The 19,158-nt window shown below is 42.2% G+C and overlaps 2 protein-coding genes and 1 pseudogene across 2 annotated transcripts; 1 reads left to right on the plus strand and 2 right to left on the minus strand.

Annotated features, from left to right (window-relative positions):
• Positions 1-4,053: 4,053 nt before the first annotated feature.
• On the minus strand, positions 4,054-7,309 carry fam89a (family with sequence similarity 89 member A). The gene is made up of 2 exons (XM_071370119.1): positions 6,861-7,309; positions 4,054-6,225 (listed from the first exon to the last, which is right to left on the minus strand). The coding sequence occupies exons 1-2, from the start codon at positions 7,110-7,112 to the stop codon at positions 5,965-5,967; spliced, it is 513 nt and encodes a 170-aa protein (XP_071226220.1). The 5' UTR covers positions 7,113-7,309; the 3' UTR covers positions 4,054-5,964.
• A 158-nt stretch (positions 7,310-7,467) lies between these two features.
• On the minus strand, positions 7,468-14,536 carry LOC139556304 (DNA-dependent metalloprotease SPRTN-like; annotated as a pseudogene).
• A 709-nt stretch (positions 14,537-15,245) lies between these two features.
• Positions 15,246-17,869, plus strand: exoc8 (exocyst complex component 8). The gene has a single exon (XM_071370125.1). The coding sequence runs from the start codon at positions 15,418-15,420 to the stop codon at positions 17,485-17,487; it is 2,070 nt and encodes a 689-aa protein (XP_071226226.1). The 5' UTR covers positions 15,246-15,417; the 3' UTR covers positions 17,488-17,869.
• Positions 17,870-19,158: the final 1,289 nt, after the last annotated feature.

The following is a 19,158-nucleotide window of genomic DNA, read 5'->3' on the forward strand; positions in this document are numbered from 1 at the left end:
TCATTCACTAGGTCCCCCCGTGTGGTTCTGGGATTTTTGCTCACCGTTCTTGTGATCATTTTGACCCCACGGGGTGAGATCTTGCGTGGAGCCCCAGATCGAGGGAGATTATCAGTGGTCTTGTACAGTGGGGAGAACAAGTATTTGATACACTGCCGATTTTGCAGGTTTTCCTACTTACAAAGCATGTAGAGGTCTGTAATTTTTATCATAGGTACACTTCAACTGTGAGAGACGGAATCTAAAACAAAAATCCAGAAAATCACATTGTATGATTTTTAAGTAATTCATTTGCATTTTATTGCATGACATAAGTATTTGATCACCTACCAACCAGTAAGAATTCCGGCTCTCACAGACCTGTTAGTTTTTCTTTAAGAAGCCCTCCTGTTCTTCACTCATTACCTGTATTAACTGCACCTGTTTGAACTCGTTACCTGTATAAAAGACACCTGTCCACACACTCAATCAAACAGACTCCAACCTCTCCACAATGGCCAAGACCAGAGAGCTGTGTAAGGACATCAGGGATACAATTGTAGACCTGCACAAGGCTGGGATGGGCTACAGGACAATAGGCAAGCAGCTTGGTGAGAAGGCAACAACTGTTGGCGCAATTATTAGAAAATGGAAGAAGTTCAAGATGACGGTCAATCACCCTCGGTCTGGGGCTCCATGCAAGATATCACCTCGTGGGGCATCAATGATCATGAGGAAGGTGAGGGATCAGCCCAGAACTACACGGCAGGACCTGGTCAATGACCTGAAGAGAGCTGGGACCACAGTCTCAAAGAAAACCATTAGTAACACACCATGCCGTCATGGATTAAAATCCTGCAGCGCACGCAAGATCCCCCTGCTCAAGCCAGCACATGTCCAGGCCCGTCTGAAGTTTGCCAATGACCATCTGGATGATCCAGAGGAGGAATGGGAGAAGGTCATGTGGTCTGATGAGACAAAAATAGAGCTTTTTGGTCTAAACTCCACTCGCCGTGTTTGGAGGAAGAAGAAGGATGAGTACAACCCCAAGAACACCATCCCAACCGTGAAGCATGGAGGTGGAAACATCATTCTTTGGGGATGCTTTTCTGCAAAGGGGACAGGACGACTGCACCGTATTGAGGGGAGGATGGATGGGGCCATGTATCGCGAGATCTTGGCCAACAACCTCCTTCCCCCAGTAAGAGCATTGAAGATGGGTCGTGGCTGGTTCTTCCAGCATGACAACGACCCGAAACACACAGCCAGGGCAACTAAGGAGTGGCTCCGTAAGAAGCATCTCAAGGTCCTGGAGTGGCCTAGCCAGTCTCCAGACCTGAACCCAATAGAACATCTTTGGAGGGAGCTGAAAGTCCGTATTGCCCAGCGACAGCCCCGAAACCTGAAGGATCTGGAGAAGGTCTGTATGGAGGAGTGGGCCAAAATCCCTGCTGCAGTGTGTGCAAACCTGGTCAAGAACTACAGGAAACGTATGATCTCTGTAATTGCACACAAAAGGTTTCTGTACCAAATATTAAGTTCTGCTTTTCTGATGTATCAAATACTTATGTCATGCAATAAAATGCAAATTATTTACTTAAAAATCATACAATGTGATTTTCTGGATTTTTGTTTTAGATTCCGTCTCTCACAGTTGAAGTGTACCTATGATAAAAATTACAGACCTCTACATGCTTTGTAAGTAGGAAAACCTGCAAAATCGGCAGTGTATCAAATACTTGTTCTCCCCACTGTATGTCTTCCATTTCCTAATAATTGCTCCCACAGTTGATTTCTTCAAACCAAGCTGCTTACCTATTGCAGATTCAGTCTTCCCAGCCTGGTGCAGGTCTACAATTTTGTTTCTGGTGTCCTTTGACAGCTCTTTGGTCTTGGCCATAGTGGAGTTTTGAGTGTGACTGTTTGAGGTTGTGGACAGGTGTCTTTTATACTGATAACAAGTTCAAACAGGTGCCATTAATACAGGTGACGATTGGAGGACAGAGGAGCCTCTTAAAGAAGAAGTTACAGGTCTGTGAGAGCCAGAAATCTTGCTTGTTTGTAGGTGACCAAATACTTATTTTCCACCATAATTTGCAAATAAATTCATAAAAAATCCTACAATGTGATTTTCTGGATTTTTTTTCTCATTTTGTCTGTCATGGTTGAAGTGTACCTATGATGAAAATTACAGGCCTCTCTCATCTTTTTAAGTGGGAGAACTTGCACAATTGGTGGCTGACTAAATACTTTTTTGCCCCACTGTAACGATCGTTGACCGTTGCTGTCTGTCTGTGAGAAGATACAGTAACAGGGTAACTGTCAGCAAACTTAACATGTGTAAATATTTGTATGAACATAACAAGATTCAACAACTGAGACATAAACTGAACAAGTTCCACAGACATGTGACTAACAAAAATTGAATAATGTGTCCCTGAACAAAGGGGGGGTCAAAATCAAAAGTAACAGTCAGTATCTGGTGTGGCCACCAGCATTAAGTACTGCAGTGCATCTCCTCCTCATGGACTGCACCAGATTTGCCTAATCTTGCTGTGAGATGTTACCCCACTCTTCCACCAAGGCACCTGCAAGTTCCTGGACATTTTGGGGGGAAATGGCCTTAGCCCTCACTCTCTGATCCAACAGGTCCCAGATGTGCTCAATGGGATTGAGATCCGGGCTCTTCGCTGGCCATGGCAGAACACTGACATTCTTGTCTTGCAGGAAATCACGCACAGAACGAGCAGTATGGCTGGTGGCATTATCATGCTGGAGGGTCATGTCAGGATGAGCCTGCAGGAAGGGTACCACATGAGGGAGGAAGATGTCTTCCCTGTAATGCACAGCGTTGAGATTGCCTGCAATGACAACAAGCTCAGTCCGATGATGCTGTGACACACCACTCCAGACCATGACGGACCCTCCACCTCCAAATCGATCCCGCTCCAGAGTACAGGCCTCGGTGTAACGCTCATTCCTTCGACGATAAACGCAAATCCGACCATCACCCCTGGTGAGACAAAACCGCGACTCGTCAGTGAAGAGCACTTTTTGCCAGTCCTGTCTGGTCCAGCGACGGTGGGTTTGTGCCCATAGGCGACGTTGTTGCCGGTGATGTCTGGTGAGGACTTGCCTTACAACAGGCCTACAAGCACTCAGTCCAGCCTCTTTCAGCCTATTGCGGACAGTCTGAGCACTGATGAAGGGATTATGCGTTCCTGGTGTAACTTGGGCAGTTGTTGTTGCCATCCTGTACCTGTCCCGCAGGTGTGATGTTCGGATGTACCGATCCTGTGCAGGTGTTGTTACACGTGGTCTGCCACTGCGAGGACGATCAGCTGTCCGTCCTGTCTCCCTGTAGCGCTGTCTTAGGCATCTCACAGTACGGACATTGCAATTTATTGCCCTGGCCACATCTGCAGTCCTCATGTCTCCTTGCATCATGCCTAAGGCACGTTCACGCAGATGAGCAGGGTCCCTGGGCATATTTCTTTGGTATTTTTCAGAGTCAGTAGAAAGGCCTCTTTAGTGTCCTAAGTTTTCATAACTGTGACTTTAATTGCCTACCATCTGTAACCTGTTAGTGTCTTAACGACCGTTCCACAGGTGCATGTTCATTAATTGTTTATGGTTCATTGAACAAGTATGGGAAACAGTGTTTAAACTCTTTACAATGAAGATCTGTGAAGTTATTTGGATTTTTACAAATTATCTTTGAAAGACAGGGTCCTGAAAAAGAGACACTTTTTTTGCTGAGTTTAGATCTCTAGTTAAATGTAAGTTATATAGCAACTTCAGGGATGCCTCTTTTGAATAAGAGATTAATTTTTAAAATGAACAGCATACATTGTAGTGAACAATCTTCAAAACACAAAGGATGTCTCTATGGCAGCTATAAAACTAAACTATTTAAATTCACTCTCAAGAAGTGCAATGATCTAAGGGTGATCAATACACTATAAAAGTGGTGAGTGCTGACCTGTAAAGCCAAAGCTAATTTTAGAGCTACAAAGTAGACAGTTGTGTTCAGTTGCCTCATTGAATGAGTTTCATGCAGGAATAACACACATATCAGAGTATCAAGTCATTTTATTAAATCCATAAGTATAGCTATCACATGAGAGCATAATAACAATCCTCCAAAAACAGTAGTATGGTCATTCGCTGAAAAATAACAAACATGAGGAATGGATTGATACAAAACACACCCTTCAAATACACTGAGTTTTGCATCTGAGGGAACACAATATATTTTTCAATCCTCCACAGATTCTTAGATGAAATTAATATATTATTCATTTGATGACAGATTCATCCACCTTGACACCAGACTGAAATCAATGTTTAATTTTCTTGGCTTGAGGCCTATATTGACTCCTTTAGGTCTGTAGATTTGCATTCAGGGGCAACAACTTGAGATGAACTGTGGTACAAGAACACAGCTTTCTGATTGGATGAAATCAAGACGATATCCATTGCCACATGAAAAAGTGTACATTTCATATTTGGATTATTGACACTGGTGAACATAAGGTTTCCTTTTAGGTGGGAATTGAACAAGTAACTGGAGTTACAGTATGCTGTATGCAGTGCACAACATGTTTGCCATGAGACTGTCAAAAAGACATGACCAGGTTGAGAAAAGTGCTGTGAGTTGAAGGGACAGACAATAGCCAAGGTCTGAGACCTAAAAAGGCACTAAATGGAGATTTTTTTTTTTTAAGTATTCTGTTTAAATACAGATTTTCAATTTGCGGCTGGTGGCGGTAATATACATTTACAGTTTAGCTGGAGGTAGAAAATTCAGTACATGATCACTCACATTGAGGCATAGAAGGTACCGTTAACATTTTCTTTCAACTCCCCATTTTGAAAGCATGCTGTTTATGACCTCCAATCATCCTCTGGTGTGTATATTGTTCAATTGCATTAAATCAGTGAAGAAAACATACATAACAGATCAACCACCAGTATTACAAAACATTCTTGATATATTGTTCAGAGAGTAAACAGACTAGATGCATCAGGAAGAGCATTGCATTTTACAGTATCATTCCTAAAACCCAATACATTTCAGCAAACGAGCATCAAATATACTCTTTGGTTTACGTACCACAAGCACATGAATTGTGGACCAGTTTACACACAAAATTGTCAAAGTTAAAGAATGCATTTCTAGCTTAAATAATTTTGATGCGGTCTATGGAACTAAATGTTGAGTGCGCATAGAAACTCAAGATAGGGTCAGTTGGCTATGGGAGACTATAGTCAACATTGCCATACGTGCACTAAATGCATGTCCTAGTGGGGTCAACATACTTTGACTTCGTAATGGGTACCCTGTATTGAGTTAATTGAAAACAAGGTTTATGGAAGCAACTGTACTTAATTCAACAATGCAGACTTCCCAGTCTCATCGAAGAACTATTAACTGAAAAAGTATGGAGCCACAGCACATTATGAAAGGAAGCACAGTCTGGCGTCTGCACACCATAGACAGGGCTTCTGAGAAGCACATGCTTACTTACCCCTGGTTTTTTAAACCCTTCCAGAAGTAAGCAATTTCCAGCATTTTATACTTTTCTCCAGCCTTGGCAACACAAACCAGTCACAGCTGCCACTACATGCCATCTAAAAGTTGATTTCCTCCCCTGATTGCAAGGACAGGAATCCCATCCATTTTGTTTATCAAGACTGTCCCAGTGTCTGGGATTTCAATCCTGTAAACATTGTGAAGATGACAAGGAGCTTGGAAGTACACACAACCCAATCATAGAAAACTCTAAATGTCCATAGTAATAAGGGAAAAAACATTTATAATAAATAATGAACTTTTGTATATATTTATATGGAAAAAAAGTCTGCTGAAAAAGGACTATAAGCCAGCAAAACTCAATGCATGGCACAGCTCTTTATAAAAAGCGTATTGCCTCAAACGTGTAGAGTCAAGCTTAGGAGCAAACAGCTCAGCTCTTGGGTCACTCAAATGGTGATGTGGAAAGAGTCTTGTAGCCAGGAGTCCTTGCTTGTCCCATTTTTGGGAGATGTCGCCTCACTTCCCTCCGGTTGGTCAGTTGGTGTTGTGCTGGTCTCCTGGTAGTATTCATCATCTTCGTCAAAGTAGCCGTTCTCTATCCCATGCCCGGCGCTGAGATCCTGGCAACTGCCTTTGTACTCTTGGATTGACTCATGGAGGGACCAGAGCTGACACAGCAACGACATATCCTGCTGACGCAATCCCACCTGGAAAGATAAAAATGACCTGAATTATTTTAAGATCTCCCAAACAGGTGCTTGATACTACACTTATGCCTAACCGTTAGCAATTAGACAAACATTGGCAGAGGTGCTTCATGCCTTTAACTAGAATTTTTTCTCTCCAATTAAGCAGAAATATTTTATGGGTTCAAATATTAATCCCATTGGAGGATAGGCCTACAGTGAGGCTGAAAGAGTTTGATTTGTAAGCTTTCAAAGAGATACTCCTACTGCAACATCTTCACACAAGTCAATGGAGTATAGATTGTGTAGGCTTTCAAATGAAACCAAACTGGCAGAGCTTGCATGGTATGAATGTAGGCTATGAAATTCTACAAGCAACAATGTATAAATGTTTCATTGTTGTTGTGGCACCGTTACTAGCTAACGTTGCAAATGTTATCACACATACATTGGAAACTGCCAGTGTAAAGTTGTTGGTTTACATGTTAACGCCGACCATAAGAGCTAGGATACTAATTAGACCATGAAGTAATTAACAGTAACGGAGTGATTTCTTGATTCTGTCAGAACAGCTGTTACTCTCATTTCACCTCATAAAAAGGAACCCCCCCCACGATTCTGTTTGCGATCATAAATTGTTCACCTCCCCTTCTTACCATTTCTTTTCGGAGGAGTGCTAAAGCCGCATCGAGGTTGGCCGGTTTATTTGCAAGCAGATTGTCGGAATTGTTTCGCCCACGGCTAAGGTCGTCTTGGATCATGGTTTTCTTTGCATACATCCTCTCCATCTCTCTCCAAGACCCGCCGCTTGAATTCAGCAAGCCGCTTAGGCTCTTTGGCAGTGGGGGTAGCCCCTCAATGGAGGCCAGTGTTCCGCCCGCTGTGCCATTCGCAGATTTACCGTTCATCGTTAAACCTTTTTTTACTCAAACAAATATAATACTTTCAGTTTTAATACGTTTTAGTCGTTATAAATCACCACATTCGGGAATGAAAAGCACATCTCCGACAAACAACATACAACAGTCGTTGACACCAGACAGCAGTAATCTTCTCCTTTCGAGCTCTGGCTAACTCGCACTTCCTGTCCCTTTAACACAGTTCGAGGCTGATTGGGCGTTACCCGCAGTGACGGACAGGAAAGGGAGGTTGAATATTCATAACCTAATACCAGAGTGTTTTTCGTTCGTTCGAGTGACCCTCCTATCTAATCCATGCGGTGTATGCCGCGTTCAAGTGCTACTCGGAAACTAGGAAACCTGGAAAAGTACGATTTACAAGGTGGTTGTAGTTACACGTGCCGCATTCAACCAGTTAGCAAGTCGGAAATGTTCGACTTTCCTAGTTCCGACTAGCGCATGAACGCAGCATTATTCCTGAAGTAAATCACAGCTCTACATTATGTGGAATGATTTATTATGAAGACAGTTTTAATGAGCCACCACCAAATAGCCATCATTCAACATTTTATCAAATTAAAGTTCTCAAGCTTATTTTCTTTAGGATAAAGGAACACTTGGAAAAGAAACAAACTTGACATGTGCAACATGAATACCATTGACTGAGAATAGTACAACACGCAAACTGAGGGTGGGTGAGGTCATCATGACAAGTATGTGTCTGCAGAACAAAGGTGTCAGTATGAAGGACAGATGGTGGTCTTTCCATCCATGGTCCTTCTTCACTAACAACAGACCCTCAACAAAGAGATGAAGCCCAACCCACAGAGGCACATGTGGCCTAAAAAATGGCAGATGTCATTGAAAAAGCAAGGTCTCAACAACTGACATAAGTCATTTTAAATGTGAAAAACAAACAAATGCATGTATTCCCTCACTTAAAACATATTATTTTATATGAATTGGCATTGCATCAATATGAGTTGAAATGAACTCAAAATGAGTTTTTAAATTGTGTAGTCAAGACAAGGACAGTTAGTGACTACCCCATACAGCCTTCATAATCAACATGAGTGCTGGTGCCTTTTCACGGCACTCAAGCTGAAAGGATTGTCAGTTTACCACTGAGGAAACATTAAATACAGGCTAGAGATAACAGGGTGCAACTAATTTTAGCACTGCTCTTTTGTCTGTTTTCTTCCTAAAATCCATAATATGCTACATATTTGTCATTGTGCTAATTGTCTGGGTTGTTCTCAGTATCTTGCAGGTCAGGAGGAGCAGAAGTTGTGACACAGCTGCCAGTCTTATTGTTGGTCTTTGACTCCTTGAACTCTGCTGCCTTCCTCTCTTCTATGACATTTAGCTCACCCCACTGCCCCTGCACTTTCCTTCCCTAAATAACATATTCCTTGGTTTTATTCTAGGATAAACATTCCTTGATGCATGTGAGACCACAGACTCAAATAGTACTGTACTTGAAAAGAGCACTATCGGTATTAAATTGCACAATAAGTTTGTCTTTACGGAAACTGTCATTGCTCTCTTGGCCCGTCTAGTTACGTCCTCATAAAACCATCCTGCACTCTTTGAAAGTGAATCAACAGACATTTCTCGTCGTTGGTCTACACCCTTGGGGAGGCAGGAAATCTATTCAAACGCATCTGAGCATGTATGGGTATTGAAGTATATGTGTCCGAGAATGATGTAATTTTTCAGTCAATTGAATTAGTTTAGTGATATGATGAAATGGTACTTGAGACTCTTATTGGTTTCCATTAGTCTGCCATTGTAGTCAGACATTGAGGAGGACTATGAAAAGGCACATTCAGCCAGAAGATACTTAGGGTATTGTAAGAACATTTGATTGTTTAAATAAAATTCATACCAGTGAATAGCAAGCATGTGTGAAATGTTATAATGCCAGATCAGCATACCAGACAGACATATTCCAAATTCAAGACCGCAGCAACTATATAAATTGCCTATGTCATAGCAACATCAAACCATCAAGTAGAAGTGGTACCAATGAAATCAATTCTTCCTAAGAGAGGACATTTCCAACGCTAAAACATTTGGATAGTTTGAGGTAGAATTTCACAATTGAACAATGGGCTACAAGACATAGTAGATGCAAGCAAAAGTCAAACTGGAAAACTTCAAACCTGTATCTCTTACAGCAGTCCTACATGAGATAGAAATTACATTTAAACTTATAAGCAAAATCAGCTTTGAATTCAAGGAAACAAACTCTAAAACTTCACCTATGCTGAGACTTGTTAAAAGTTTTGCGATATAAAATGGTTGCTGGGCTTTCAGCTCACGTTTCCGTTCTCACGAGAGACAGGAATCTAAATGTGCATTGATTATTGACTCTTGCACCTTGGCTTGGCATACTGGGCCACTGACGGTCACATTAAGGCTTGCAGAGCTGGCAGTGCTGTTCTGAACTGCAGAAGGGGCTGCTTTGTCCTCTGTTGTACACCTAGACATTGATGGTCAAAGATGTGAGCAGAAGTGCAGTCTTCCCAAGGCCTCTTCCTAGAAACTGGAATGTTGACTCTACTAGACTTTTCAGGGCCTTCGAAATAGCTGGAATGGTGAGGCTCGGGGGACCCAGGTTTTGATGCGGCCGGAACACCAGAGCGATGGCTCTCCAGTTGTCTGGTATCTGAGGAAATGGCCGTTTTTGGCTTGTTTTCCAAAGTTCAAACCACCCACAGATGAAGATGCACTTTTGGTCTCAGCTGCTGGTTTTGAGACAGTGGAGGTACTAGTTCTAGCTGCACTTCCAGACTTCCAGCCACTGGCGTTAACAAGGCCTTGGACAAAACTTTGTTTGGTCTTTAAAGCATCTGAGGAGTCACTATGTGGCTTGGTCACAGTGCTGTTGGGTTTGTAAACCCTAGCATGTGAAACATTGATGTTTAAAAATGCCTTGGATTTGCTGACATTTTTAGTGGTTTCTGTCCTCTGAAGGGACCATGGGCTCCCCCTGCTATGTAGGTTGTGGTGCTTCCCTTCTTCTGTGGGATAATCAGACCTGGCCGTTCAGGCGAGTTGATCCCTTTAGCTGTTGCCTGAGCTGGAGGAGACAGTACAAGTCTGGGAGACAAAGGAGTAGTGAGAGGTTTTGTGGGACTGTTGACAAGAGGTTTTTGAGTTGATGATGGTGGCTGTGAACTCCCTCCAAGCAAAAAACCTTTGTCACTGAATGGAATGATATTCCTTATATCCTGTAATCCAGAGCCTGAGACCAAAACATAGGGTTCATAGATTCACGAAGACACATTCACAAAGCCATATGTTGAATTGCAAATAATATTACTGCTCTCAGCACTCATTAGACGATTAAAATACATGTATTACCTGCAGTAGATGTGCTGGAAGCCTTGCACTTGCTTGTGGGCTTGTCTGTAGGCTTCTTGTCTTTGCTGATGTCTGTCTTGCCTTGGCTGTTGTCTGTCTTTTTTAGTTTCTTTCCATAACCCTCTGGCTCCTTGACCTTTGTATAGGTGCCCCCACAGGAGCGTAGGTGATCCCCCCACAATGCGTCTTGGGCTGAGGGGGCACGGTTCATTACCCTCTTCACATATCCAAAGTAGGGCTTACGAGTCTGACAGGGCCCATCACACCGCCACCAGTACTGACAGTAGAGATCCACTTCATCATGGAAAGTGTGATAGACCTGGTGGAACACAGTTGATTCAGAGACATATTAACACAAAGTACACTGACAGTTGACATTGATGGGACACCGAGCATAACTTACTGTGCTTTTAGTTCCAGCGGCTTGGTTGATTCTTTCCATGTGCTTGCAGAACTCAGGTCCATGCCCATCATGACCTCTGTTGTTCTGAGTCACGAAGAGGATGGATCATCTCATGCAGAAGTGTCTGGAATAACAGGGTATTTCCATGTTATGCTATACTGAAGAAATTACATCAGCTACTTTGCTTACGTTATACAGTTGAAGTCGGAAGTTTACATAGACCTTAGCCAAATACATTTAAACTCAGTTTTTCACAATTCCTGACATTTAATCTAAGTAAAAATTCCCTGTCTTAGGTCAGTTAGGATCACCACTTTATTTTAAGAATGTGAAATGTCAGAATAATAGTAGAGAGAATTATTAATTTCAGCTTTAATTTATTTTATCACATTCCCAGTGGGACAGAAGTTCACATAAACTCAATTAGTATTTGGTAGCATTGCCTGTAAATTGTTTAACTTGGGTCAAACATTTCGGGTAGCCTTCCACAAGCTTCCCACAATAAGTTGGATGAATTTTGGCTCATTCATCCTGACAGAGCTGGTGTAACTGAGTCAGGTTTGTAGGCCTCCTTGCTCGCACACGCTTTTTCCGTTATGCCCACAAAATTTCTATACGATTGAGGTCAGGGCTTTGTGATGGCCATTCCAATACCTTGACTTTGTTGTCCTTAAGCCATTTTGCAACAACTTTGGAAGTCTGCTTGGGGTCATTGTCCATTTGGAAGACCCATTTGCGACCAAGCTTTAAATTCCTGACTGATGTCTGGAGATGTTGCTTCAATATATCCACAAAATTTTCCTCCGTCATGATGCCACCTATTTTGTGAAGTGCAACAGTCCCTCCTGCAGCAAAGCACCCCCACAACATGATGCTGCCACCCCCATGCTTCACGGTTGGGATGGTGTTCTTCAGCTTGCAAGCATCCCCCTTTTCCCTCCAAACATAACGATGGTCATTATGGCCAAACAGTTCTATTTTTGTTTCATCAGACCAGAGGACATTTCTCCAAAAAGTACGATCTTTGTCCCTATGTGCAGTTGCAAACTGTAGTCTGACTTTTATATGGTGGATTTGGAGCAGTGGCTTCTTCCTTGCTGAGCGGCCTTTCAGGTTATATCAAAATAGGACTTGTTTTAATGTGGATATAGATACTTTTGTACCTGTTTCTACCAGCATCTTCACAAGGTCCTTTGCTGTTGTTCTGGGATTGATATGCACTTTTCACACCAAAGTACGTTCATCTCTAGGAGACAGAACGCGTCTGTACTATTTGCGTACTATTGTTTGTACAGATGAATGTGGTACCTTCAAGCGTTTGGAAATTGCTCCCAAGGATGAACCAGACTTGTGGAGGTCTACAATTGTTTTCTGAGGTCTTGTCTGATTTCTTTTGACTTTCCCATGATGTCAAGCAAAGAGGCACTGAGTTTGAAGGTAGGCCTTGAAATACATCCAGGTACAATTGACTCCAATTGACTCAAATTATGTCAATTAGACTATCAGAAGCTTCTAAAGCCATGACATAATTTTCTGGAATTTTCCAAGCTGTTTAAAGGCACAGTCAACTTAGTGCATGTAAACTTCTGACCCACTGGAACTGTGATACAGTGAAATAATCTTTCTGTAAACAATTGTTTGAAAAATTACTTGTGTCATGCACGAAGTAGATGTCCTAACCGACTTGCCAAAACTATAGTTTGTTAACAAGAAATTTGTGAAGAGGTTGAAAAACAAGTTTTAATGACTCCAACCTAAGTGTATGTAAACTTCCGACTTCAACTGTATCTTATACAATTGCCAGCAATCTGAAAAGGTTCAGGTTCGTTAGTCAAAGTACCTGTGCAAGATTTCAACGGGGTCTAAGTTTCAGTAAAGGCTCACTGAGTCGAATAGAACACAGTCCACCTCGCCCTTCGTAAGAACACACACCTGCATACCTACAATTGAAGATTGTATAAAGAGACAGGTATTGAATAATGGAAAATTAACCACAGGAAAACATTCACATGGACCAGTTATAGCCATGACAGCCAAAGTTCCCACATGCTTTAAATTCTGACAGTTGATGGGTAGCCATTATTCTAATGTATGAGATATAATCATAGACATATTTATCATATCAGATGATTGATACAACAATGTGAATCGTTCAGACTTACAGTGTCATTCAAGGGCTCCATTTGACTTCCACACCACTGTGCTTTCCCCCAAAGAACGTGTCATCGAACTCCAGAAGCATTGCCCTCACATCTGGACTTGGGTCAAGATGGACGTAAATAGGGAATGACATCGTTGCTGCTAGACTCAACTTTCATTTCTTTGCTGGTTTGGCCACAGTTATCATCAGTTGGTGTGTATGAGGATGCCTCGAAGTCAAACTGCTCCTGCAGCTGAATGGCAAGCACAACATCTTTGTCCATGTTCAACTAGCTAGCTACTGGTGTTGAAAAGATAATTCAAGTTAGATGGATAGCTACAATGAACAAAACTTAACACAACATGCAACAAATTCAAAGATTTTACTGAGTTAGAGTTCATAAAAGGAAATCAGTCAATTGAAATAAATAAATTAGGCCCTAATCTATGGATTTCACATGACTGGGAATTACAGAAATGTATCTGTTGGTCACAGATACCCTAAAAAAAAGAGTCGGGGGTGTGGATCAGAAAACCAGTCCGTACCTGGTATTGACCACCATTTGCATCATGCAGCGCGAAACATCTCCTTCGCATAGAGTTGATCAGGCTGTTGATTGTGGCCTGTGGAATGTTGTCCCACTCCTCTTCAATGGCTGTGTGAAGTTGCTGGATATTATATAGATTTTTTAAACCTTTATTTAACTAGGTAAGTCAGTTAAGAACAAATTCTTATTTACAATGACGGCCTACCCCGGCCAAACCTGGACGATGCTGGGCCAATTGTGTGCCGCCCTATGGAACTCCCAATCACGGCCGGATGTGATACAGCCTGGAATCGAACCAGGGACTGTAGTGACGCCTCTTGCACTGAGATGCAGTGCCTTAGACCGCTGCACCACTCGGGAGTCCAGTTGACATATTGTTGGGAATTGGGACACGCTGTTGTACACGTCAATCCAGAGCATCCTAAACATGCTCAATGACATGCTCTCCTTCTCACTATCACGCATTAGTTTCGCTTCCCCACCCGCCATTTAAAAAAAAGACCTGACGAGGCTCATTGCCTGCTTGAATTATGCAGAAACGGGCAGCGTTTAGGTCATGTAATTGATAATGTTGGAAAGGGGAGAAATTGTGCTTTACAATGATATTGACATTACAGTTCATCTGGAAGTATTTGGGGCGCTAAAATAAAGGCAAATGTACGGACCAAGGCGATGTACGAGTTTACGTTACTGACTATAATATCGTTGCCCTATAACGTTAACTAGCTAATGAATGCGCTTTACTTTAACTTTCCCAACCCTCAGATGACTGTCATCATGGTCTGATAAATATTATTGTTATATCTACGTAAGCTTACCTCAATATCCAGCTTAAGTTAAATATAGATTCATGTTGGTTATTTTTAGGTAGATAACAGTACAAACTATATAAAATTCTCGCCTGTTCAAAATACGTGTAATTTTAGTCTATGGTGCTTTTGGGAATTCTGGGATACGTTGTTCCTACACGGCGATTTCCCTAGTTACCACAGCCACAAAGTCAAAATGGCTATATTGTAAAACGTTTTTTTTTACAGACATTAATTTAAGGTTAGGCATAAGGTTAGCAGTGTGGCTGAGGTTATGTTTAGGTTTAAAATCAAATTTTAAGAAAAATAAATTGTAGAAATAGGCGGGGTTTATGACATTGTGGCTGAAGTAACTAGTGATGACACTCTACAGTAGCACTCGCGAATAAATGTTGTCCAACTAAACATTTACTCGGGATTTTGCATAACACTTACACTGAAATAAAATAAAACGTTCAAACTAATATTGACTGTCATTTTGATCTCTCAATATCAATACAACTTCGATGACTGAGCACACCATGTATTTTATGATTCAATGCATTTATTTTTTAAACCATACCAGAGAGGAAAAGGAGAAGCGGGAGGGTTTACTCTGCCCTAAATCTGTCCACAAAAATAAGACCAAGTGAGGAATTTTTGTATGGAGGTCAAAGAGAGTGTCGAATTTATATCGGGTTGTGCCTGTTGTACACGTGAGTATCTGCCCTCTTATCGGCTATAATGGTCACACTTGATCTCACAACCTTCTGTCTGCCTTCCATCTTTAACGACATGTGTTTCGATTGTTAGCGCGGTCACTCGACTATCTTGCCATTATAATCGAAAGTCTTTGACCATAATACACATTTTGTTGGCCACCTAGTCGCCGGACGTCTCGTGACGTTTTGGGTGTTAACCTATTTCCCCCTTCCTGACTGTTAGTACTGTGCAGCTAAAATAAAAAAAGAACAAGCCGGTCAGCAGTCGTTCTCACCTATTTCTGTATATTATTATTGTTCTAGCACATGTTTGTAATCTGAAGAATATACCTTAAAACGTTGGAGATGACAGACCAGGCGAACAGACTGCGCAAGCAATTGGAATCAGCTAATTTCGACCCCCAAAATTATGTCAAGCATCTCTCACAACAGTCTGATGGAGACAGAGATTTGCAGGAACATCGTCAAAAAATACAGACCCTAGCAGATGAAACGGCTCAAAACCTGAAGAAAAATGTCTACAAGAATTACAGACAGTTCATCGAAACTGCCAAAGAGATTTCGTACCTGGAGAGTGAGATGTACCAACTGAGTCATATTTTGACAGAGCAGAAGAGTATCATGGAGAGTATTACCCAGTCATTGCTCTCAACAGATAAGGATGAAACGGCAAAGGAGATGCTGGCAGCATTCCCCAAAGAGACAGAGGAAGTGAAACAGAGAACACTGACTACACTGCTTGAGAAAGTAGAGGGGTGCAAAAACATTATGGACACCCCAGGCAGGTATTTAGTGTACAATGGCGACCTGGTTGAATATGATGTGGACAACATGGCACAACTTCAAAAAGTGCATGCCTTCCTGATGAATGATTGCCTTCTCATTGCCACCTGGTTAGCGAATCGCCACGGTACAGTGAAGTACAAATACAATGCACTGTATGATCTGGAGAGCTTTGCAATCGTCAACGTGAAAGACCATCCCCCAATGAAGGACATGTTTAAAATCCTGATGTTCCCCGAAAGCCGCATATTTCAGGCAGAGAACAGCAAGATTAAAAAGGAGTGGCTGGAGATCCTTGATGAGACAAAGAAAAATAAAGTGACTCAGGAAAAACATAAGACGGAAGAGGTAGAGTTGCCCAATTCACCTGTGAGACCAGAGGCCTTGGTCTCGACCAACCCTTTTGATGACGAAGAGACCAACCCTTTTGACTCAGAGGAGGCAGTGGATCTGGGATTGGAGTGGATCCAGGAGCTTCCCGAGGACCTGGACGTGTGCATTGCCCAACGGGACTTTGAAGGTGCTGTGGACCTCCTGGACAAGCTGAACGAGTACCTGAAGGACCAGCCTGTCAATACGAGGGTGAAGGATCTCAGGGTGAAGGTGGATGAGCGTGTCCGACAGCTGACGGAGGTGCTGGTGTTTGAGCTCTCTCCTGACCGTTCCCTCCGTGGGGGACCCAAAGCAACCCGTCGGGCAGTGTCTCAGTTAATCCGGCTGGGGCAGTCCACCAAGGCCTGTGAGCTCTTCCTGAAGAACCGAGCCGCTGCTGTGCAGACCGCCATCCGCCAGCTGCGCATTGAGGGGGCTACTCTGCTCTACATACACAAGCTTTGCAACATCTTCTTCACTAGCCTGCTGGAGACGGCCAAAGAGTTTGAGATGGACTTTGCCGGTAACACAGGCTGCTATTCGGCATTTGTGGTCTGGTCGCGCTCATCCATGAAGACGTTTGTGGATGCCTTCAGTGGGCAGGTGTTTGACAGCAAGGAGAACCTCTCCACTGCTGCTGAGTGTGTCAAGGTGGCCAAGGAGCACTGCAAGCAGCTCAGTGAAATCGGCCTGGACCTCACCTTCACGCTGCAGTCCCTCCTGGTCAAAGACATCAAGGCAGCCCTGCAGAGCTACAAGGAGATCATCATTGAGGCCACCAAGCACCGAAACTCTGAGGAGATGTGGAGGAAGATGAACCTAATGACTCCAGAGGCTCTGACCAAGCTGAAGGAGGAAATGCGCAGCTGTGGCATGAGCAGCTTCAATCAGTATACAGGAGACGACTGCTGGGTCAACCTCAGCTACACCATCGTGGCCTTCACCAAACAGATGATGGCTTTCCTGGAGGAGGGGCTGAAGCTCTACTTCCCAGAGTTGCACATGGTCCTGCTGGAGAGCTTGAGGGAGATCATCCTTGTGGCTGTGCAGCACGTCGATTACAGCCTGCGGTGTGAACAGGAGGCAGAGAAGAAAGCCTTCATTCTCCAAAATGCCTCCTTCCTGCACGATACTGTCCTCCCTGTGGTGGAGAAGAGGTTTGAGGAAGGAGTGGGGAAACCTGCTAAGCAATTACAGGACTTGAGAAAAAGTGCACGGCCCATTCGTGTCAATCCTGATAGCACTATGTCTCAGGTCTAGTGGGTGGATGATAACCTGTTGTGAACAGCACTTTTTGTTGTATTGATGCCACTGTTGAACTTCAAATCTTTGGCCACAACTGATGAAATCTTTATTCTGCTATGTCGTACAGGCTATTCCGTTATGATTCTTTCTGTTGAATGTGATGTTGAAGACATTGACATCGATATAGTTTGTGATTTTAGAATTTCACTTATTTTTCCTATGCTTGATGATATAGCATTACGAATAGTAGGCTATCTGGAATAAGGTGACTGATTCATAAAGCCATGTATTAACTTAATGCACTTAGGAATGTTATTGATTTGTATGAATGCGCTTCTGAAAAACGCTATGGTATCCCCCAAATTATCTCTCAAAATAAAAAGTGTATGCATTATAACAATTTTGTCCAATTAATGAAAAAACTATTTGTTAATATACTGTTTGATTAACTTTCTGCAAGACAATGGACATTCGAAGGATTACTGAACCAAATGGTGAAAAAGGATTTTGACCCTACGATTGAGTGTTATGATGGGAAAAAAAGATCAAGAGGGCAGGGGATTTTTTTGACACTATAATCTTCTTATACAATCTTTTTCATATCCCTAGTGAAGATTTTCAGAACAAAGCCTCAAAAAGACCTTTTGTTATTTCTGGATAAAATAGGGGTTTTATGTTCAATGTTTTCCATCATAACTGATTATAGTCTTCTAACATGGCATCAAAATTCACATAGTAAGTCTCAGGATTTTCTAAATGGATAATGGATTGGATATTCAAAATATTTCAATTATTGTTGTAACAAACTCAATTCACATACTAAAGACATAACAGAGGGTACAATTTTGGGGAGAAAGAAATTCTGGCATACAGTCTTGACAGCTACCATATTATCATTGGAATCAAAAATGTATCTTAAAATCATTCAATCAAAGATAGCCTATAGTACATTTTTTTGATAGTCTAATTTGGGATTGTGTCATACAAAGCATGAGTTATCAATTGTTCATGTTGTGGCGTTTTTCCCATTGTATGGAGCAATTATACTCTTGAAATGACAGCCCCTTGACTGGAGCTCAGATCATCTGAGACCAATTGATTTATAAACTGCCACAATGGATGTAAATTATTCCAAGCCTGCTGCATTGCACACATCAGGGCCAGGGAACACATTGTCCTGACTAGTTAATTATGCCTGACAGGACATTTCAATGACAGTGTGCTCACAGGGATGCCAACCAATTTGGCAAGGACAATGGGTGCATATGCAAAACATGTGAATCATGGATAGATATAGCTTGACCTACATATCAGTAGGATAAGGGAAACGTTCTGGGAAAATGTGCCACGTTTTCAGAATATGCATCCAGCATTTCATTAAATGGTTAGGTTGAAAATCTAAATGAAATTAAATCACCACCAACATGCATTGCACATTCAATAGCCTATTAAATGCGCAGGCAGGTGTGTCTGCTACCCATATGGTTTAAGATAGCCTACTGGTTAATAACACATTTAGTATCACCGAGGTGTAAATAGCCTACAATTACCATATTTTTCACAAACGTTGGGGCTTCTCACTGTGATTAAGGGGGTTGTAGTTTTTTGTTGTTGATAAACGTGAAATTCTTATTGTGAAGCTGCAGTTGCAGAACTGATCCACTCGGACTACAACGCCAACAATTC

This window comes from Salvelinus alpinus, chromosome 27 (assembly GCF_045679555.1).
Source record: "Salvelinus alpinus chromosome 27, SLU_Salpinus.1, whole genome shotgun sequence".
Classification (NCBI taxonomy): Eukaryota; Metazoa; Chordata; class Actinopteri; order Salmoniformes; family Salmonidae; genus Salvelinus; species Salvelinus alpinus.

Bases quoted from the DNA above. Each gene is read 5' to 3' on its own strand.
- fam89a (XM_071370119.1), bottom strand. From the start codon at position 7,112: ATGAACGGTAAATCTGCGAATGGCACAGCGGGCGGAACACTGGCCTCC. The intron at 6,226-6,860 runs GTAAGAAGGGGA...TTATCTTTCCAG, and splicing joins CACTCCTCCGAAAAGAAATG to GTGGGATTGCGTCAGCAGGA.
- exoc8 (XM_071370125.1), top strand. From the start codon at position 15,418: ATGACAGACCAGGCGAACAGACTGCGCAAGCAATTGGAATCAGCTAAT.